We start from the raw sequence: 21,763 nt of genomic DNA, 5'->3' as shown, positions 1-21,763 counted from the left end.
CTATTGGAGTATAAAATGAACCATTAGAGTATAAAATGACTAAATTATGTGATACCTTTTTTTTTTTTTTTTTTTTTTGGTCGAACATTATGTGATACCTTATTATCTATAATATTCATCTAGCAATATTGTTCTTAATTTTATATGGACCACTCAACAATAAAACGTATACACCCACACACATACACTGTATACAGTAAAATACGTACATGGGGTACGTATATATATCAATATATGTAGGTAAAGGTGTGTATGCTTGTCTTGTCCAAAGAAAAAAAGAAAAGCTGATGAAAAGTATGGGCTCACACACCACAATAATAGGTTACTGCATCACTGAGCCAGTTTCTTTCATCCCCACCCTAAGTAAAGCTCTACTAAAAACCCTAGCTAGCTTCTCTCTCTTTTTATAATTTTTTTTGTTGGTACATCGTCCTTACTTGCCCCTCTTTATATCCAATCTCTGCAACGTTCCTCATTATTATTAATTTCATCTTTATTTCTCTCTCTCTCTCTCTCTCTCTCTCTCTCTTTGTCTGTCTCTGGTTATGTCTTATGTATCCTCTTGAACTCAAATCCAACCAGAAACCATATCTCTTTTAGTTGTGTCCTTCACTCTTGGCAAGTTCAAAATCAAGGAGGATGGGTGACTTGCGATTCAAGGCACTTTCAAAGGTCGAAATGACGTGAACTTCAGGTGATTTAATCGTTTCTTGTTTCCCTCTCTTGATTTATTTGGTCACCAAAGTGAACCATGGACATGTATACTTAGTTGTATACCTGTCTAATTAGGATTAAGTAAGCTATATATACATTATTATGGTTTCCTCACTTTGGGTGAACATGTGCGCAATTAAATTAGCTAGATAGACTATGGTTTCTGGTTGAACAAGTTGTATGGAAGACTCTTTTATAGCTTATTTTCTATCACTAAACGAGCTCATTGGTTATGATTTCATGATATTGATGCACTTCTTATGGCTGATGTTCTTTAAAAGAAGACAGTTGAATACAACAAGAATTAACTATTTTCGGTATAGTAAAGATAGATCTTTTGTATTGTACAAAAGATTATTGGCGTTGGAAACACGTCATAAAAAAAAATTATTGGTGTGATTCGCCATATTATTTAGTGTTTGGTATAACTACTAGTCTATTTAACTCTACGAAAGGTATATTGTACGTATTAGGAGATTTTTTTTTTTCACTAAATCGTACGAATAATAATCAAGTAATACATAAAGGTAATTAAGCTCTAAAACTAATTGGTTTTATCTACCATTGCTATAAGCCTCAAACCATAGGCATGCTATGCAAGAACAATAATTAGTCCACGAGTTACTTCATATAACTTTTTTTTTCCTCAAAGAGTTACTTCACATAACTATAAATATACTTTTTTTATTAACTAACATATAAATAAAAAAAAAATATATATATATATATATAATCTTCTCTTACAAATAAAATAAAATTCATACACCAGTTCATCGTGAAGAAGAACTCTATGAGTGTAGAATTGACAATATAGGACCGGTAATTAATCGTAACTTATATTTTGAAAAACTTTGCCCTCATTTGCTTTATGTCGTTGTCACGATTTAATTCACTTTGAGTAATTTACCTTCAAATCTAGATAGATTAATGTCACAGTAACAATATAAAGTAGTTAATGCTATACGAAGAAGATATGGTTCTGAGTATCTTAATTAATCACGTAGACTTCACTAGACCTGATGAAAAATATTATAATTTATCCAATATAATAACATAAGAATTTCTCGAGTTTATCCAATGGGAGAAGCAACCGGCAACATCGGCATAAACATGGAAAAAAAAACGTATCGAGAACCAAAAAAACTTGCATGTTTATATAAACCACAAATAATCAATATTTATAGTAAAGAACCGTACAACGTAAATATAAAATTAAACACACATACACATTATACAAAATAACAAACAGACATGCAGATGTGATCCGATTCGCAATATCGTCTATGTATTACATATGATTGTTGAAAAAAAACACAAAACAGTACATTACATACATAGAAACAATATCATCAATATCTATAAAAATTAGTAACTCGAGTTTTCTTGATTTAATCAAGATCTTGGTGGGTTTTGATAGAATTGCGTACCTGGTGGCACGAACATAGTCGTCATGTTACTTGAATAGTAACCACCAGAATTAGGATCTACAAACATCGCTGACGAACCTCCTCCTCCTCCTCCACCGTCGGCCATTGCCTTAAACGGATTTCCGCCTCCTGCAGAGGAGCTTTGATGATCGCTTCCACCACTATTACCACTTATGTAGCTGCTTTCGGGGCCTTGGTCATATAAAATTCCTTTGAAGAGATGACCTCCGATGTTCACCGTCGTTTGATAAGCGTATTGACCATCTCCTCCGTCGTCTACGCCGCTCATTTTTACACACCGGAAAAGCGCATCCGAGCTCACTTCCGGCGGAAAACTTGCCTCCTCCATTTCTAACCCTAAAATATACACATTATATTTTTTTAAAAAAGAGATACACACATTAAGTTTCAAATACTACACACAAAAACAACCGACATAAACAACAGTTGTTGTGTCGATTATATTGTTTTTCCTTAGTCGCGCTTGTATTTTCAAGTTAATTATATGTGATTACTTTCAAAACAGAACACAACATTTTAATTTTTTTTTATCAAACATCTTTTGAAATTGTAAACATACGGAACTTACAAATTCAAAATGATGTTTGATAAAGAAAAACATAAAATTAGAATGTTGTATTTTTTAAATATTGAAAACAAAAGTTGAAGTAGTAAAATGGATGAGACTTATGATTTGAATCTGAAGTCTTCTGAATCTTAAGCTGTATAATTAAAACAAATCTAAGAATAAAAACCTGTTGAGTCGGAAGGCAAGCGAGAGGAGGATGTTCCTGGAATATCCCTATGACGTTTAGGGACACTCGAGCCACTTCCATCGCCGCCGCCATATGTGGACATATGAAGCTGCTGCTGTCTCTCACGGCGTCTAGCAACGGGGATCCACGTGCTCCTCACGTGAGTGGAACAATCGAAGCCCCGGCTCTTGCAGCAAGTCCTGCAACGCATGTGAGTGCAGTCTTTCTTGGCTTGGTTCCCACAGTCCCGACAGCTTATGGTGATGGATCTTGATGAGGTGGCTAAATCAGAGATGTCGATCTGATGACCTGGATAAAGATCTAAGCTTTGTTGTTGTGGATGATGATGCATGAGCATCTGCTGCTCTGGTGGAATCTGCCATAGGCTCGAGCTTGGGTTTGTGTTTCTATACCAAACCCAATTTGTCTTTTGCTGTTGTTGATTTTCTTCTTCTTCTTCCTCTCCGTTGTTGTTGTTGTTTCCTCCTAATGAGAATATCCCAGACATTTTCTAAGACCTAACACTTTAAACCCTAATCTTGACCCAATACTATCCATAATTCAAAAACCCTAATTACCATGAAATCCTAAGCCTTTTTTTCTCCTTTTTATATATTCTCACTAAAATTCAGCTTTTTTCTCACTCGTGGGTCTTCTTGCTCTTCGAATCTAGATTCGAATGCTTTCCAAGATCTCTCTCTTTCTCTCTCTCTCGCTCTCTCTCCTTCTTGGAAGAAAGTGGGGTTCTTGGTAGTGAGTAGTTGAAGTGAGAGAAAGTAAAGAAGAAGAAACAAAAGAGGAGAAAAGAAGAATTTAAGCTGTCTGTTTATGATTTCTGCAACGCCGCCATGGCGTTTTTTAGCTTTCTCTTTCCTCTGCTCTGCTCATCCCTAGAATTTAAGTCTCTCTCTCTAACACTCTAATTTGGGTTTTTGCAGATTCTATGAAAACCAAAGTGAAAGGCTTTTCTTTCCCCTTCTCACTTCGGTTTTGTCTGAACAAAACGCTTCTAGTTCTGTCCGTATAATGAAAGTAAAACGATTAAAAAAAGACTCTCTTTCTCTCTCTCTCTCTCCTATCTCTTCTTTCTCTCTCTCTCGATCCCTCTATCGACTCAGAGTCTCACACCCACGGGGGATGATCCACCGGTTCTAGCTCTCTTGTTCTCATCCCATGGACAAGACTTTCCCACGTGGCGGATTTCTTCTTAAAACGGAACAATTTCATTATTTTTCTTGAAGTTTTTTTTTTTGGTTTTTATATATTTTCCTTGAAGTTAACACATACATAAATTTTCCGTAGTTATAGTATAGGAAAAAATTTAGCACATGTGTCCGACTGTCCGTACGTATTAGTTGATCGTATTAATCTATTATATTAAAACAGAAGCATATTTAGTATTTGGTTCCAAACAATCTTAATTTTTCTTTCAAGTGTTTAAAAATAATTTTAATAATTATTTATATTTAATTTCGAAAATTAGTTATTAATTCAAATATTTTTAGAGTTCCTTAAATATAGGTAATTTAGATTTGATTTGATTTGATTAAAAATAATAAATCAGATATTAATTTAGATTTGATTTAAAGTGTCTAATTTAAATAATTTTTATACTATTAAACATTTTATCAAAAATATCTAGAATTTTTGAAAAAAAATTCACATATGAAAAATAATGGTCATATTTGAATTATAAAATATTTATAATGATGTAAATGATATGATATTTATGTTGTTTATATAATATATTTACGATTATGATTTATTTACAAATTAATAATAAAACAATAGGTAAAATTCAAATGTATAATTTAAATATTAAAAACATATTTTTTAAAATTCATAGAACTAAAAATATATATAAAAAACCGGGTTAAAAATATTTTGGTAACTAATATCACTAATTTTGAATTATACATATATATCGAAAATATATTTTTCATACAAAATCAAAACATAAAAAATTAAAAATTATTGCATACACTATAATGTGGTTTGAAAAACCAGTTGTACACTCCTTCGTTGATTAAATTTTAGAAAACTATAATATTAAATAATACTGTTAATACATCTCAAACTTTTAACAAATATTTATATTATACAGTAATATGAACGGAAAAATTAGATTTATGTTGTTATAATAGTTTATTTTGAATTAATATTAGCGGACGGGTTAAAATTATATTTTTATAATCATAATTAATTTTATTACTATAAAAATATATCTAAACACAAAAATCAATATTTTTGCTTATTAAAAAATATATTTATAAAAATAATTATATCTAAACTCAAAAACACAAATTATATTAAAAAATTCATTAAATAATAAAAAATATTCTCGTGCGGATGCACAGGGTTAGAATCTAGTTATGGTTAATTTGAAATCCCACGAGATTATGAAATCTTTACCACATAGCTATACGTTTTTGCTTTCTAATCTTAAAGAATTATAATTACTCACCTAGATGCCTTAGGGCTCTCTTCGATCGACTTTAAGTCTTTAACATTGCTTTGATAACGATATTTCCATAGTTTTAAACAAAATTCTATTTTTACATTTCTCATAATAGTTCGTTCATAATTCAACGGCCAACTGTCTTTAAAATTTCCCGTCAAATTATCTATCTAAAATTTTCACAATAAATGGCAATATGGCATTCATCTATTCGACTAAATCTATTGTTATTACCCTTCAATATTTATTATTAAAAAACATGTTGATTCGTCATGAAAGTGTTTTTTATTTATTTTTCTGATTGAGGACTTCTAACAAGAGTTCATGAATATACATCTTGAAGAGTCGGTATCTTTGTTATATATTTTAGGTATTCACAATGGTTAACCATGACAATAGAATATTATTTTAACAATAATTATAATAATAATTAAATTAGTTACGATTATGAAAAATAATAGATATTCCAAATTTTTTCCTCTGACTTGAAAATTAATGATTTGATGAATTGATTAATAAGAATAGATTAATAGTCTTGACTCATGAGTGTATAAATTCATTCACCAAGGAATAGATTATGGAAACAGAGAGATTCGGGGCAGTGAAAAAGAGGCTCTCTTTTTATTGATTGTAACAAATGATCATATTAATATTCGTTACTGAAGCATCAAACAAAGGTATTCTTTATTGAGTGATTTGAATAATTAAATAAAAATTATACCAAAAAAGTGGGAAAAGATTAAAAAAAAATTAAAATATAAAAGCATGTTACTCTTTGGACTCTCTGCGGCTATACAGGGGAACACTGCGCCACCTACGTATACTTTTTTGTATTCCATTCTTTTTACTGTGAATTATATACATTTTCTATTTAAATACGAAGCAATAATGTAAGAAAATCGACGAATAAGAAATATTTGGATTTCTTCGTGCCAAAAAATATATATTTGATTTCCATTCTCAACAATAACTGTAGGATCACAAATTCTGAGTTATGTGGTTTTGATTGATTTATCGTACGTAGCATGGTGAAATTGCTCTAATTTTTTTATATCGCATGCTTATATACTAGCTAAACCATTATGCAAAATTATTAGTTCAATTCAGCATTAAATTTAACTTTGAAGATATAGTTTATTTTTTGCATTCTATAACTATTTTCAATATCAAAGTTTGCATTGGTAATATTACAAAATGACATTAATATATGTGAATGTTCGAACCGTGTACGCAGGTTTTTTGAATTTTGGATATTGAAAAACTTGGGATAGTTTGGCACTTGTAGTTCGGGATTAATTTTACTTTCAACTATGCCTCCTTGTCTTTTTTTGATAAAAACTTTGCCTCCTTGTCTTTAACGTTATTTTTTAATACTCCTTGCTATGTGTTATAAACTTATAACTTATATATTAAAATTTGACAATATTAGACAAATGCAGGAAGTTTGTTTGTAGAGATGACTAATATATATAGTAATATTATTATTATTTTAATGAAAGCTAAACCGTAGCTTCTTTTCCGTTGTCCGTTGATGATAAATTGCAACGGAATCTGCCCCTATAAAACCAGTGTTGTCACATTCGAATCTATCGAACCAGTAACAATAGCTATATCGTTTTTTTCCTCTTGTATTTGGATAAGTGATAGAAGACTGACTCGTCCGGTTGACCACATGATCGGGCCAAATTGACCTCTATAAAAATCAAAATTAAATAAATTCGGCTTAGTTATGAATGATCGGACCGATCCAGGTTAGTATAGTCCGAAGGTTTCGTAAACAAAAAGCTATTTAAAATTATGAAATTATTAAGAAATTTCTTTTAAAGAAGGGATGAAGAAAAATAAAAGAAAGAAAGAGGAGGGAATGATAAGTGGGAGAGGCCCGAGAAGAAGACGTTAGTACTGTCTCTTAATTCTGTCGAGAGGTCTTTCGAGCTCAGTGTTTGCCTTCTCCTCTGCGTTGACTTCTCTCATTTTGTTTTTCATATGTAATTTTTATTTAGTAGTTATTTTGTTTTTAAGTTTTGTGAATAAATAACAAACATTGTCGCCTATGGGGGGAGTGAATCGATGTAAGACAAATGAAAGTTTCTTAACAAACAAATGAGTCTTACAATTATGATTTATCTTCTACTTCTTCGTTTTCACTAATTCTAAATATGGTAAACTCGGCATTGCGAAAAAAATATGAAAAAATTTAAACGATAGTTGTTTTATCAAACTGCGAAACTAGAAAACAAATTAAAAAAAAATACGAAATTATAACTATAAAGTCAACAACTTTAATGCACTAAGCGAAATACAACTTATGTGAATAATGGAAAACTAAAGAATGCTGAGAACAAAAAAAAAGGAGACGAAGAAAAGAAAACGTGCAAGTGTATTCTCTAGAAGGTTTGAATTACGGGATGTCATGCTTCATGAAAGGAGTACATTTGAGCAAATGGGAACAACAAGAACGAGACAATAATGGGAAACAAAAAAAAATTATTATAATGTAATGGCTGTCATTTTCTCGGCCTTTAAATGTGGCTTTTTGTTGATAATAACATGGCATATTTGTGTCTTTTAGAGAAAAGTCTAATCTATAATTGGAGATCTACATCAACCATATAATTACCATGTACTGATATACAAGTTAAAAAGGAATAGCAGTTATGCACCAAACCTAAAAGTATATATCCCCTTCACCATTACCATTTTAAAAACTAATACATCTTCTTTTATGTTTTTGATTTGGTAATTCCTCAATCCATCATTACCATTTGAGGTCAAATGGACTCGTAAGTATTTACATATACATTTTACATACTCAAATATTTTCTTTTTAACTAGTTCTCGTGGGAATTATAAATGATAATTTCTTTTCATTCGCGTTTCACATTTACGTATAAATTCTTATTCCTTTTTGTAAAAATACTAATATACTATATTGTTTTAAATTAAACTAGCCATAGTATTTTAATATCTAAACAAAGGTAAATACAAACCGAAAGTACAATGAAAGCCTCTATTATACTTTTAAGATCGGCATGGATATTAAAGTTAAAATTAAAGAGCTATGGATCTTGGCTTACTTAATAACCTAATAGGGCAATGGATGTTGAATTTTGACTATGGTCCATGCCTTGTTAGTGATTGGTCGGTCGGTCCATAATTTATTGTAATGATGTCAATTGTGTGTTTTTCACTTCACACACTCATTATCCATTTTATCCAGTTGGATGCAAATTAATTTCCCTAAGAAACTAAAAAAATTGTCTAGAGAAGATTCCACTGCACCTTTACCTCCATTGTTCTTCAGTTAATGAAATTTCTTTTTTTTGTCTAATGAAATTTTTAATCAGAATAAGAAATATACATAATGATAACACTTGGGTTTCTGTAAATGTCCCCACTCTACTAAATTAAAATAAACTCTACTTTTTTGTAACAAGCAGGTCCACTTCTTCTTAGTCCTTATCAAGTCTAGTTCTAACTTTGATAGAGAATTGGTTCATACAATCTTAACTTATGATTCTTTAAATAGAACTATTTTCCAGAGGCTTGCGTTAGATCCTAACTGTTGTACAGACAGATACGTACCCTACTTATATATGTGCATATGGTATCAAGCAAATGCAACAATACCATAATTATACATCTGAATCAAATTAGGGCTCTTAGATTCCAGTCGTAACGTATTAACTAAACTTGCTGCATCTCCTTCCTCTTAGCATCCACAAGCAGAGCAAGTTGTGCACATTTACTTTTAGCTTCTTCCAGTTCTTTTTCTAAGTTCCTTACCTGTTTCATTAATCATGATCCATTTATATCTATTTTAGAACCGATGTAACAAATACATATGTTTAGACTGCTGAATCAATCTTACCGTCTGTTCCATTTCATCCTCTTTCTTTTTATATTCCTCGCACCTGTTGAAGAAGGAACACAGCAATAATTGATTGAGAATCTGAGAGATATATGAAACTGAAATGAGTTTTTTTTTTTTCCAATGTAAGAGTACATATATACATACTTCCTGAATAGTTGTATATTCTCTTCGCTAAGCTTTTCCGCTGACTTGCTACCGAGGTTGTTTCCAGTATCCTTTGAAAGATTTGTTCACTCAAGATTATTTTTAAAATCGAACTTGTAAATAAAATTGAATCATCAAATGAAATTCACTTACGGTAGGTGCAGGTTGAGGGTTGAGCTGCACGGGTTGGAAGTTACTTATTAAACCCGTGGAATTTCTCATATGTGGCGGTGGCATGGTAACGGTACGGATGGAAGTGCCATGACTTAGACTGATTTCACGTATTATTGGACCACCTTTACTGTTATTATCAGCAGGCAGAGGCAACGAGTCGACGGTAGGAGCTTGATCAGGTATTGCTATCCTTTTCGACTTATCTAAATGACTTTGGAATCCGAAAACGTGGCAGTGGCTATACCTGTTTCTCTCCATAACAAGCAGTGGAATAGTCAAACAAAGATAATGCGGTTTGAAACCAAAATATAATTAGAAAAAGTTTTTGGAGAGGAAGAAGAGACCAGTAATCAGCAATAATCTTTTTCAACCTTGCCTCCAGTCGCTGGTATAGAGTAGACCTCTCAAAATCTTGCTTATCGTGAGCCGGTTCTATGAAGTTTGCTTCAAGAACTCCTGCGGAGAAGGATTTGGTTAATGAGTCTCTCCACGAGGTCTTTTCCCTCAAAACGAAAAATATTCTATGGAATCACCAAGGAAATGATATTTATACCGACAACACCATTGCCCTTCGCTGACCCGCTCAGAGTGACCTTCCAGAAAGGCTGTAATGGTGCAAGAGAGATCCTCATTCAATCAGACCATATACAAAGGCGGAAGCTTAAGTGACAATATACTAACAAACTTGCTACAATGGCTTCTAACGATTTAAGATCATCTCGAAAATGGAACTAAGGGGTACATCAAAACGTGCCTGGATGAGACGGTTTTTGTGATAGACATTGAAACCGCTCATTGGAAATCTAGGCGCCTCCTTGATGAATCCAACTTTAATTTCAGTCGCAGCCTGTAATAAGAAAGCTTAGTGATTTCTGCTCCCACGGTCTAAACATTAAGATGTAGATTATTTTTTTTTTTTTTTGCATCAAAAACACAGCCGAAGCTCCATGGAATAAATAATAAGAGGAAGAGGAAGTCTTAGTTTGTATTACATATTCCATTGCGGCTGCTTGGGGTTTGTACATTATAGTCTCAGGGTGTCTGAGTTCATCAGCAATGTTGTATTGCTCCACAGGGATTCCCCGAAGAATAATTTTGAAGTTGTTGAACTTTTTGAGATATAACATGGACGTGTAAGCCTAAAGGTTAAAGAAACTAACAAAGTTAGCCTTTAAACACCCTTGCAACACTAGGAAGAGGATATTTAGAAGAATTACCCTTAAAGAATGTCGCAAACGGTAAGATATATGAGCTCTTAGTTCTAATGTTTTCGTGTGTACCCGTTTCCCGTCCAGAGCATTTTCATCTCGGAGCCGTATATCCTATTATATAAAAATTAAATACTTAAAAACCCAACCTCTGCAAAAGACTTGTCCCTTTAAGGAAATGTAAGTACCTCATCATCGTCGTCAAAACTCAGCTCATAGATTCCTTCATCATTCAGCCACAAGTTGTATATAATTACTTTTGTTCCATGCGTTCCAATATCCTCGAACTGGTGGGTGTAAAATGGAACTAAATTAATTAATAGTTAGGCCACAATAACATTACACGCGGAACCAGAGCCTATAGAAGGAAACAACCTGCTGCAAAAGTTCGTCCTTTGTTGAAAACGGTGACCATTTGAGAAGAATGTTAAGGTTGGCAGACCAATCTTCGGGAGTTCCATAGATAATTGGTTGGGGTTGATCATTGGATATATCAATATCAATCTGCATTGCAAATATGATAACATCACTTTGAGATCATACATCATTCTTCAACTTCCAAACATTGTAGTGAAATATCTATTTTAGACATTAAAACAAAAAGCTACATAAGCTGAAGATTTTACCATTGGAACAACCACGTCGTCCTGGCCAGTTCTCCTAAGGAACGTGTAAGACAGAAGGCCAATGCTCTGAGTAGATTTGCTAAAACAGAGAAGATGAAAATACAGTTAAAGTTACAAACAGAGCACTTGTCAACTTCAGTGTGTATATGTAAATCAGACATTACAATACCCTCCACGAGTTGAGCGACTGAAAACGATGGCATCAGCTCCAAGTCTCATGGTACTTGTCTTGAAACCATTTCCATCTGTACACAAAGGTGGAATTTTGGTTAGAGAACCACCAACCTAAGTCCTTCAAACAAATTATGAAACTTACACTGTCCAATCGTTGTATTAGACTTCTTTGATGAGTAGCCTAAGCTCATGCATTTTCTGATCCCATCGGGATCCATCCCGGCGCCATCATCTTCAAGCGCAAAAGAAAGAGAGATCACGACGTCATTAACAACATCCAAAGCCACGGTTAAGCAACTAGTATCACACATTGATTCAATTACCTTGGAAAACTAAAGCTGGTGAGTTATCTTTGACAATATCGATCTTATCGATCTTGACAAAAGTGGCACCGTTTTGTATCTGAGGAAGAATCAATAAACAAAACCAATGCTATAAGAGACAATTTCACTCACATCAAGCAAAAGAGAAGCAATTCCCTCACGCATGCATACCTCGTCAACAGCATTATCAAGTAGCTCTGCGATTGCTGCAGCACAACAAGCAGAAAAATAACAACTATCATCATAAAATATCATAGCAAAAAAAAAAAAAAAAATTCATCGCAAAATTTTCATAACAAACGTCATATCCAAAACTAAAAATTATCATCACAAAATTTTCATTATACACCAATCAGGATTGTAATTGATCGATCATCTTGCTTTTCCAAAGATCAAACCATCCAGAAAGCAAACAAAGCAAACCAGTTTTCTTAATTCTCTATTACTTAGCTTACCTCCAAAAGCCCATTTGTGTGAAGTGGCATTCGAGTGAAGAAACTTGGGATGAATTCGAGCATGCTCAACCATACCTGTCAAATTTCATCTCATCAAATACCACAAAACTATAATTATCTGTGTGTGTGAGAGACAGAGAGATGACCTGGAGGAGTGGGATTAAAAACTTTCGGAATCACAAAGTTGTCTCCGGCCTTCCAGAAGCTCCGGCATTCTAGGGTTTCCCGGGGAGCCATCGTCGAATCGGCGTTCGTACTTGGAAGTTGCGGATTTCCCATTATAGATGCCAAGCTCCGAAACTCTCCTCCTTCCCCTACTCCGACGTCGTCGTCACTGTCACTGTCAAGATGTATGACATCAGCGTCTGTAATTTTCGCCTTAGGAGGCATTGCCGACGGGAAATTCGAGATGGGTTGAACGGAACTGGCATTCGGGTTGCCCGACCCGCTTATAGAGGAAAACGGAACAACGTGTTGTTTTATTTTAAAAATTAAAAAAACAGCAAGGCGTGTTTTCCGATATCGTTTCTTTGCTTGTAAAATGCACTAGTTTTAATTATGGATTTTTTTTAATATGCTATTTGCATTACTAATTTTCGCATTGAAATGACAGAATTTGAGGTAGACTTTTATTAGGTAATTTTTTTGGTATATTTTGATCGATATAGATTTTGAATTTCTAAATCAGAATATACTTAGACGATATGAAATGCATTCTCAGGTCAAACTGAATATAATAATAAAACACTCAAATATTCTACTTCATAATCCCAAATCTAACAACACCATAAGCTTAGACACTAATGTTGCCTGAAACTTCCTCCATTGGGAAAAAATGTCTGTTATACAACATGATGGAATCGGCTGCAACAGGTTCATTATCTTGATTCCTATGCCATGTATAAAGGGCATGAGTTCTGTTCTTAATCTTCAAAAGTGCATGACCGAAACTCGCTTCCCTATATGCTGAGTAGCTTGGTTGTGGATCAGTAAAACTGTAGATAAAAAAAAAAACCATAACATAAGATCTTAGTTTTATATCACTAAAACTACAACAGAAATTATAAAATGATTTTATTACCTATTAGCGATTCCTTCGATGTTTCCTCCATCACCGATCGTGATGTAAATTGGAGCATTGGGATCTTTGGCAGGAGTGCTCAAACCGTTGGTAATATTATACTTAACATTGGAGATACGTTCGGATCTTTCATAAGCATGGACATGACCAGACAAAACCAAATCAACCTTGCTGTTAACAAGCCACGACTCAAACATTACCCTCATGCTCTCTCCTTCCATGTAATGGTAGTTGTTACTGTTATACCATGGCGAGTGAACAATAACAATCAACCATGGAGTCTCCTCTCTGTTCACTTTCTTCAGCTCCTGCTCGAGCCACATGTATTGCGGCGTGTATTTGTCTGGATAGGAGATAACGTGTTATGCAAGAAACAAAATCAAGAGAGGGTAAAAATCTTTCTAAGGCTTTGTGATATTCTGTTACCGTAGGCAGAGTAAGAGGAGAGAACGATGATATGAGCCGGACCGCGTCTAACTGAGTACCAAAGAGGAGATGTGCTCCCTGAGGCTTTGTAGGCGTTAGGGTAACGGTGCTCGTACGGCTTGAAGGCGTGAGGCTCACCCTGATTATAGATTCAAATTGTAGTATAAAAAAAAAAGTAAACTAAAATTACAAAACAAAAAAAAAAAAAAGTAAACCAAATTACGAATATTGATTAGAGAGTTAGTATTACGATGTTGGGAACGAAATCAATCTCGTGATTCCCGGCGGCAAAGATAAAAGGCTGGTAAGCAGCGCAAGGCTCCATGAATCTTCCCCAAGAATCCCACTTTCTCTGGTCATGGTTTGGATGGTCATCAGCGTAAGACAAGTCTCCGGCAAAGAGAACGGCTTGACCTTTAGGGTTCGACATGTAGTGGTACAACGTCTCGTTAGATGCATAGGTTTGTCCAAGATCACCTACAAAAACAATGAGGTCGTTAGATATCGATTGGGAAAAACTAATTTCAGATCTAGTTTTAGGAAGATCCGTGAATTACCAATAATCCCGAATGTGTATGGAACATCTGGTCCAACCTTCGGGGGAGTTGTGAAGTGGAATTGTCTAACAGATCGATCGGTACCAACCTCATAGATGTACTTAGTGTCATACTGCCATATAAAACAAGAACTAATACATTAAGACGAAACCTTTTAAAAAATAAGTTAATATTGTTACTAATTGGAATGACAAGTTACGTGATACAAAGTTTTACAAACCTCAAGTCCTTTAATTGTGGCGTGATGAAGAAATCCAGAAGTATAGTCATAGAATCTGTAAGACTTCGTGGAGGCTTGAGCTTTCTTCTTTGCAGGTATCACGTCGCTGTCGTTGCCGGCGATCCAGTAAGTAACGACGTTGGCACCATCTAGATTTATCGGTGTAACCCACGAGATGATCACGCCACGTCCGTTGTGATCTCCCTGCGTTATATGAACCTGAAACAGTTGAAAAAAAAAAACTCAATACAATTGATATTGATGGTTCGATCAAAGAAAACAAAAAAATCAAACCTGTTCAGGAGCATTGTAACCAGCCGGAGGAGGGAATGTTTCAAGAGGCATCTCAATCGACGGTTCAGCTTGTCGAACATATTCGCTTGTAATTCCAGCATTGATTATGTTGGTAATGCTGAGGAACACAACCGAAAAGATGAAAAGATTGATTATCTTCATTGTTTGTTTTTTTAAGAGTTTTTGAGTTTTGTTTGTTAGTCACTTTGTTAGTCTATATATTTATAGACTACGTCGAATCTCAAGAGTGTTTAAGAATATGCCACAAAATTGGTTTAGAAAATTACTGGGAATAAAATCTATATTTAAAATAACAATAGATATTATAAGATTTAGTTAGATGGAGATTTTCAGCAATCTAGGATTATCAAAACTGATTTTTCATATTTTAAACAATAGAAAAAAAGGTTTAGATAATGAAACTAATTTACTATGATGATTGGTAACTTAAAAGCGTTTATAATTTACGAGTTAAAAAGGTTTATTATGCATCAAAATAAAAGAATTATTATGGTAGATAAAAGAAAAGAGAAAATATATATTATATTAAAACAGAAGCACATTTAGTACTTGCTTTCAAACACTCCTAAGGTGTTTAAAAATAATTTTAATAATTATTTATATTTAATTTCGAAAATTAGTTATTAATTTAAATATTTTTAGAGTTCCTTAAATATAGGTAATTTAAATTTGATTTGATTTGATTAAAAATAATAAATCAGATATTAATTTAGATTTAATTTAAAGATTCTAATTTAAATAATTTCTATACTATTAAACATTTTTATCAAAAATATGTAGAATTTTTGAAAAAAAATAATTCATATGAAAAATAATGGTCATATTTGAATTATAAAATATTTATAATGATGTAAATGATATGATATTTATGTTGCTTATATAATATATTTACGATTATGATTTATTTACAAATTAATAATAAATAATAGATAAAATTCAAATGTATAGTTTAAATATTAAAACTATATTTTTTAAAATTTATAGAACTAAAAATATATATAAAACCGGATTAAAAATATTTTGGTAACTAAAATCACTAATTTTGAATTATACATGTATATAGAAAATATATTTTTCATACAAAATAAAAACATAAAAAATTAAAAATTATTGCATACACTAAAATGTGGTTTGAAAAACCAGTTATACACTCCCTTCGTTGATTAAATTTTAGAAAACTATAATGTTAAATAATACTGTTAATACATCTCAAATTTTTAACAAATATTTATATTATACGGTAATATGAACAGAAAAAAGTTAGAATTATGTTTTTATAATAGTTCATTTTGAATTAATATTAGCAGACGGGTTAAAATTATATTTTTATAATCATAATTAATTTTAATACTATAAAAATATATCTAAACACAAAAATCAATATTTTCACTTATGAAAAAATATATTTATAAAATTAATTATATCTAAATTCAAAAACACAAATTATATTACAAAATTCGTTAAACAATAAAAAATATTCCTGAGCGGATGCACGAATCTAGTTGTAAAGTAAAACAGAACTTAATAAGAAAAGTGGAAACGAGAAAGTTTGAGAGAAATGGTCACAATGATCTCTTCTCTCTTAACATGAACCTTACTTTGTAATACATGAACCTTCCTTTGTTGATTACAAAGACAAATCAAAACCAAAGATTAAACTGACTTCATTCAGACCCACCAATCCCGGTCTCCATAACCGGTTAAAATGGTCGGTGGTGACCGGTGGCCAGAACGTTTTTGATAAGACCCGGAATTGCCCGAGACTCATCACGACTCTACAGACTCTTCTCTCTTACCTAACTGAAACTACACATGACTAAACCACAAAGTCTTCTGTTCAAACTAATACACACACACACACACATTTTAACACAGCTTACATTTTCTTTTCTTCCTCTCTCTGTATTGTCTGGTTATACATTTTGTAGTCAAAGAGCTCAATGGTTGTGTCTTTAAGGTCTCCAATTGGTTATGGATGTCTCCGGGGCACAGACTGCTTCAACTGTTAACCGTTTCAACACGTTCGGACACGGGTCTTTCCCGAAATTGCTGTTGGATATTGTCACTGCGCATCTCGCTTTCCCTACACACTTCTGCATATAACAAAACACACCGCGGTTATAGAAAAAAACAAAACAAAAGAGTGTTGATTGCAATACTGTATGTGTAAACATTTACCCTCTCTAAGATAGCGTATGAGGTAGCTGCATGACAGTCTCCTTGTTGGTAACTCCCGCAGGTTCCTAAAGGAGTCCCAAAGCTTGCAAATTTAATAGCTGATATTGCTTGACCAGGACTACATTTCAAATGAACCTTGGGCCTACGAAATGTTTGTCCTTTTCCGTAGCTTTCGATTTGCCAGTTCTTGATATTCGGGTGGTATTCAGAAACTTCAGCACAAACTCCAGATACCGATCTTTTGACCAACGAGACAGTGGATGGGTTTCCACCAAGTTCCTCGAATATGACCAATAGATTTTGGCTCGGCTTTAACCATGATCTCGGCACATGGTACCATTTCTGTGTAGGCTGACCACAGCCGGAATTGCACTTGTTCGGTTTGTATGTTCCGGTGTAGCTACAGTGACCACAGTCACCAGTCGCAAATGCTGTCCAGTATCTCCCAATGCTCTCACCGTTTACCCAAATCTGACCTTTTCCCATTCCTTCCATGTCCAAAGCAAGCGGCTCGTTTCCTTCAGGTGCATCAAAATAAGTCTGAAAACAAAGACAACAAGTCCTTAGTTCAGATTATAAACTAGTAAAAGCTTTGTCGAGTCGTGTTTGATTCAATCTAACCTTGTGCCATGTTAGAGGCTGAGGCTTTTGTACAGTTAAAGACGCATCCATCCACCCAAAAGAGGGAGTGTTAGTTGGATATGCAAGATTCATAGCTTCACCTTTCAACCCCACCTGATGAAAACAGAGTTAAACAACTGAATGCCGAAAAAAATGGAAACCAAGAGAAAGAAATCACAAGGAAACGTGACTGATAAAACACCTGATATGTCCATTTTTGCCACGACAAATCTCGTTTCCCTTGAGACAACCCGTGCAATGCCACCGGACCCAAGATTCCAGTATTCCATGACTCGAAGTGTCCACCCACATTCTTTAAATTTGAAATAATAAAAGGGATCAGGACAAGAAAATAACGAAACAACTTTAGCAGCGGATGAGAAAAGGTATACTAACTGGTAATCCAACAGCAACACTCAACAACGCAATTCTGTTAGTTCCAGAATGTAGGTTGATCTTTCCCTTATAAGTGAATCTCCTGTTTTGCCTTGTTCCAAAGGCAGAACCTGCAATTTATATATTGAAGTTTGCATATCAGAAACTCTCTAATGGAATTTAATGGGCCAAAACTATGGGAAGTATCATACCCGAAAGCTGTCCATTGACAAATATATGCACAGCATGGCCTGTAGATTGAATAATGAGAGTTGGTAGTTCTCCTCCATGCAAGAATGATTCAGTTTCTCCAATATCAACACTACATACAAGTTCCATTTGGTTAGCAACGAGGTGACAAATTGGGGTTGTTTTTTGTTTTTGTTTTTTACCTAGTCATGTACCAAAGATAATCACTTGTGTCACGCGTGACATTTATCTGCTCCAAGAGTCCCTGAGTGGTGAATGTGGAGCTGTCATCTAGAGAAGAAAGATCTTCTAAATAACTCTGCCACTGGAAACTCCCCGTGCTTGTTGGCAACATTTCCATCTGTGATGTTTGAACTCCAACCTGAAATCAAACAAGTGAAATCCACAATTTTCAGAAAATTTACACACACAATTTGAGTTTCCCGAATTCAGAACAATGATATACACTTTACCTTCGCAGTATTGAAGACTGCATTTCTACAGTCAGGAAGAATGCTGATCGACCAAGGAGGTAAGTTATAATGAACGTTGTTAAACAGTACTCTTGCTGCCGATTCTGTATCATAGTTTGCAAGGAATGCTGAACAATCTCCTGATTCTGAAGAGTATACATGAGCCTGGGAAAACAAAGTCAAAAGAAGAGTGACAGAATTTAGTTAAAGGTACAGAAAATTTATACAATTAAACCAAACTATATCTACCAAATTAAATTCGTTCTTACCTGTTGCTTGTTTCCTAATGATGTAACAACGGGATCAGTTGAAACCAGAGCTTTTTCACACATCTTGATAGCTCTGTGGAGCTCCTTTAAATGACCATATTTAGGTTGCCTGATTAAACCTATTTAACATTTAACAACAACTCACTTAGTACATAAAGCTTCACATTAACCTATCATTCCAATGAAATTTTAGGAGCTCTAGTTAGTTTCTTGCCCTTACCATATTCGTCGATTGGAGCATCATAGTCATAGCTGGTGGTGACAAATGGACCTCCGGCTGTTCTTCCAAAGTTGGTTCCTCCATGATACTGTTTTCAAGGAAACAGAGAAAGATTGCCCTTAGATAAACCAAATCTGATAACGATGATGTATTAAGTGGTTAGCTCTACATACCATGTAGTAGTTAACAAAGGATCCTCCTTTTTGTATGAAACGTGCAACCGCAAAAGCCAGATCCTGAACTGGTCTATGATGCATTGGCCCACCGAACTCAGTGAACCTATATGATACATTTTACAATTCAAAGGGTAAATGTTTTCGATTTGAAGATGATAAGTCCATGAACAGATATAACGTAACAGCAAATGAGAATCTGTACCAGCCGCTCCATGCCTCTGTCCATATCGTGGGCTTGTATGGCTTGTTCGGAGCAAATGAATCACAGTAGAAACCGTTGCATGTGTTTATCTGTCAATAAAAACCAATGAGTTTCTATACCAAAGCAAACTAGTTTTGAGTTCAGTCTTCAGAGAGATTCAACTGCTCCAGAGCAATTAACTAACCACAACTTATAACTAAGCTGATGCGATCAAGAAACTAACCACAGGGTCAGGGGCATCGTCTTCTTTGCACATGACCCACGGGACACCAGTCTCAGTTGCTATAGCCATTTTAGCAGCCCATGTCATGTAGTTGTGACCTTCAGCGCCCAATATCTGGCCTTGTCTTCCATACTCATTCTCAATCTGCATTCGAATAAAAGATGACATCTTTCTGTTAACTCACAGAGATCCTAAAATAGACATAACTGCATGATCACTAATTCAGAGTATTAGTCTGTTAAATTACCTGAGAAAGAATAATGGGACCACCCTGGGACTCAAACAAGTTCTCACTCTTCATCAGCTCAACTATTCTCTCCGTGAATCCTTTCATTGCTCTCTGCAAACAGTATCCCAAGAACATTAATATCACAAGTCAAAAGCTTCTACTAAAGTAAATACTTTAATATGGAAAGTGGGTAATGGAAACTTAAAAGAGACCTTGAAAGGCTCATTATCTGTTCTGAAGCTGATGCCAGGAACATACTTCAGCCAAACAGGGAATCCTCTGGTCATTGCAAAGAAGAAAAAAGGAACAACTTTAGAGTTGAGGAACAGAATCTGTATGTGTAAGTCTAGAGTCCATTGAATCTGAAGAATACATGACAAGGTCACAGGAAGTTTGGTTATTACCCGAAATTCCACTCAGCACAAACATAAGGCCCAATTCGAAGATGAGCATATAAACCAGCTTTGTGTATTGCTTTAACGAATCTCACCAAATCATTTCTCCCTTCAAAATCGTACTGAAGTGGAAGAAGGAATTGTCAAAAATTAAAGAACATAATCTAGAAATGGGAACATGATTGAATGGAAAAAAAAAAAATAAGTAAGAGAAAGTTACTTTTCCAGGAGATGGCTCATGGAGATTCCAGAACACATAAGTCTCAATCACATCAATTCCTCCATCTTTTGCCTTCTGAATCAAACCTTCCCACATCTACAAAAACGAAAACTGATAACTTTAAAAACCCAGAAACCTAAAACCCCTTTTGATAAAAATGTATGAAACAGCACCCAAAAGAAAGAAATTTAAGGTCTTTCGTTAAACCCAGCAAAAAAAAAAAGTTTAGGGCTTTTTAAATCTTACATCAGGTGTGCTTCGAGGGTAATGTATGGAGCCAGAGAAGAGGATTCGTCTCTGTCCATTAATGAGAAGTGCTTTACGGTCATAAGTAACTCCGCATTGAACAAACCCAACGCCTAGAATCAAAAGCCCTAAGCAACACCAGAGAATTAGTCGCGAAGCAGAATCTCCAGTTCCCATTGCCCACATTAACCTTAACGACAACACACAGAGAAGAAGAACAAGAAGGAGTTTATTATAAACTTCTTCTGTGCTTGTGCTGCTTCTGTGAAGGAAGAAGGTTTAAGAAGAGAGAGAAGGAAAGAGGAAGAAGACGAAGGAGAAGGAAGAGAAGGACGAAGGGGTTTTTATTGCACTTCACAAGTGTCTACTGGCATCACCACTACGTGGCCGTGAGCTACCGACGCTTTCCCACCAATTTTTACCCATTTATTTATTTGTTTTCTAACAGAAAAAAAAAAAGTCAGTGATTATGATATATTAGATAATAAGAAAGGCAAAAAGAGGCACGTTGATTGAATTAAAGCAGCTAATCACGCTATTTTTCAGTTGAGTTTTTTCCTTTTTCTTTCTTTTTATTTTCGTTTGGTTGATCAAATTTAGTACGTAAGTAGCTTAGTTAAAACTGATATATTTATTATATGTGAATATTGTTGTATCTTTGATTATCTCGATTAGAAGATGTTGAAATTTGATTTGGTGATTTAAAGTAATATTAAGAAAACCAGAAATATATAGTACGGGAAGTACATTGATTTATTAGTGTGGAGTGTTTGATCAGTCGTCGAAATGGATTCACATCGTACATGTGTCTTCCAC

The 21,763-nt window shown here is 34.2% G+C and overlaps 4 protein-coding genes across 5 annotated transcripts; all 4 read right to left on the bottom strand.

Moving 5' to 3' along the window:
- Positions 1–2,069: 2,069 nt before the first annotated feature.
- On the bottom strand, positions 2,070–3,792 carry LOC18030746 (protein SHI RELATED SEQUENCE 2). Its single transcript, XM_006411951.2, has 2 exons — positions 2,897–3,792; positions 2,070–2,498 (listed from the first exon to the last, which is right to left on the bottom strand). The coding sequence occupies exons 1-2, from the start codon at positions 3,402–3,404 to the stop codon at positions 2,107–2,109; spliced, it is 900 nt and encodes a 299-aa protein (XP_006412014.1). The 5' UTR covers positions 3,405–3,792; the 3' UTR covers positions 2,070–2,106.
- Positions 3,793–8,802: 5,010 nt separating this feature from the next.
- LOC18030745 (protein MICRORCHIDIA 2) lies at positions 8,803–12,761 on the bottom strand. The gene is made up of 18 exons (XM_006411950.2): positions 12,479–12,761; positions 12,333–12,407; positions 12,049–12,083; positions 11,878–11,956; positions 11,697–11,786; positions 11,550–11,625; positions 11,381–11,459; positions 11,130–11,258; positions 10,943–11,041; positions 10,764–10,868; positions 10,539–10,685; positions 10,301–10,393; positions 10,100–10,151; positions 9,891–10,002; positions 9,526–9,790; positions 9,373–9,443; positions 9,226–9,268; positions 8,803–9,140 (listed from the first exon to the last, which is right to left on the bottom strand). The coding sequence occupies exons 1-18, from the start codon at positions 12,720–12,722 to the stop codon at positions 9,042–9,044; spliced, it is 1,893 nt and encodes a 630-aa protein (XP_006412013.1). The 5' UTR covers positions 12,723–12,761; the 3' UTR covers positions 8,803–9,041.
- A 364-nt stretch (positions 12,762–13,125) lies between these two features.
- On the bottom strand, positions 13,126–15,060 carry LOC18030744 (purple acid phosphatase 6). Of its 2 annotated transcripts, none has more exons than XM_006411949.2 (7): positions 14,911–15,060; positions 14,617–14,835; positions 14,397–14,508; positions 14,090–14,316; positions 13,840–13,978; positions 13,414–13,756; positions 13,126–13,327 (listed from the first exon to the last, which is right to left on the bottom strand). In XM_006411949.2, exons 1-7 carry the CDS (start codon positions 14,959–14,961, stop codon positions 13,126–13,128), a joined length of 1,293 nt encoding a protein of 430 aa, XP_006412012.2. In that variant the 5' UTR covers positions 14,962–15,060. The 2 variants fall into 2 exon arrangements, with proteins under 2 accessions (XP_006412012.2, XP_024004405.1); XM_024148637.1 differs by having other exon boundaries at positions 13,263–13,329; positions 13,429–13,756; positions 14,911–15,039.
- Positions 15,061–16,571: 1,511 nt separating this feature from the next.
- LOC18030743 (beta-galactosidase 3) lies at positions 16,572–21,278 on the bottom strand. The gene is made up of 18 exons (XM_006411948.2): positions 20,948–21,278; positions 20,702–20,797; positions 20,491–20,603; positions 20,299–20,365; positions 20,105–20,197; positions 19,858–20,001; positions 19,635–19,723; positions 19,430–19,535; positions 19,257–19,344; positions 19,037–19,155; positions 18,768–18,932; positions 18,498–18,676; positions 18,318–18,427; positions 18,127–18,236; positions 17,933–18,043; positions 17,731–17,844; positions 17,110–17,649; positions 16,572–17,024 (listed from the first exon to the last, which is right to left on the bottom strand). The coding sequence occupies exons 1-18, from the start codon at positions 21,131–21,133 to the stop codon at positions 16,884–16,886; spliced, it is 2,571 nt and encodes an 856-aa protein (XP_006412011.1). The 5' UTR covers positions 21,134–21,278; the 3' UTR covers positions 16,572–16,883.
- Positions 21,279–21,763: the final 485 nt, after the last annotated feature.

The sequence above is a fragment of the Eutrema salsugineum genome, unplaced genomic scaffold, assembly GCF_000478725.1.
Source record: "Eutrema salsugineum unplaced genomic scaffold, Eutsalg1_0 scaffold_1, whole genome shotgun sequence".
In the NCBI taxonomy this organism is placed as follows: domain Eukaryota; kingdom Viridiplantae; phylum Streptophyta; class Magnoliopsida; order Brassicales; family Brassicaceae; genus Eutrema; species Eutrema salsugineum.
The sequence above is the reverse complement of the archived record's forward strand: the minus strand, read 5'-3'. Positions and strand labels throughout refer to the sequence as shown.

What these genes read in the sequence shown, in the direction of transcription:
- LOC18030743 (XM_006411948.2), bottom strand. Translation starts at nt 21,133, where the DNA reads ATGTGGGCAATGGGAACTGGAGATTCTGCTTCGCGACTAATTCTCTGG. An exon ending in TGCTCCAATCGACGAATATG is followed by an intron (nt 19,156 to 19,256) that starts GTAAGGGCAAGA and finishes AATGTTAAATAG; the next exon opens with GTTTAATCAGGCAACCTAAA. An exon ending in GGCAAAAATGGACATATCAG is followed by an intron (nt 17,845 to 17,932) that starts GTGTTTTATCAG and finishes TGTTTTCATCAG; the next exon opens with GTGGGGTTGAAAGGTGAAGC.
- LOC18030744 (XM_006411949.2), bottom strand. Translation starts at nt 14,961, where the DNA reads ATGCCTCTTGAAACATTCCCTCCTCCGGCTGGTTACAATGCTCCTGAA. An exon ending in CCACAATTAAAGGACTTGAG is followed by an intron (nt 14,509 to 14,616) that starts GTTTGTAAAACT and finishes TTTATATGGCAG; the next exon opens with TATGACACTAAGTACATCTA. An exon ending in ATCGAAGGAATCGCTAATAG is followed by an intron (nt 13,328 to 13,413) that starts GTAATAAAATCA and finishes TTTTATCTACAG; the next exon opens with TTTTACTGATCCACAACCAA.
- LOC18030746 (XM_006411951.2), bottom strand. Translation starts at nt 3,404, where the DNA reads ATGTCTGGGATATTCTCATTAGGAGGAAACAACAACAACAACGGAGAG. An exon ending in CTTGCCTTCCGACTCAACAG is followed by an intron (nt 2,499 to 2,896) that starts GTTTTTATTCTT and finishes TGTATATTTTAG; the next exon opens with GGTTAGAAATGGAGGAGGCA.
- LOC18030745 (XM_006411950.2), bottom strand. Translation starts at nt 12,722, where the DNA reads ATGCCTCCTAAGGCGAAAATTACAGACGCTGATGTCATACATCTTGAC. An exon ending in GTTTTGACGACGATGATGAG is followed by an intron (nt 10,869 to 10,942) that starts GTACTTACATTT and finishes TTTATATAATAG; the next exon opens with GATATACGGCTCCGAGATGA. An exon ending in AAGATTATTGCTGATTACTG is followed by an intron (nt 9,791 to 9,890) that starts GTCTCTTCTTCC and finishes GGAGAGAAACAG; the next exon opens with GTATAGCCACTGCCACGTTT.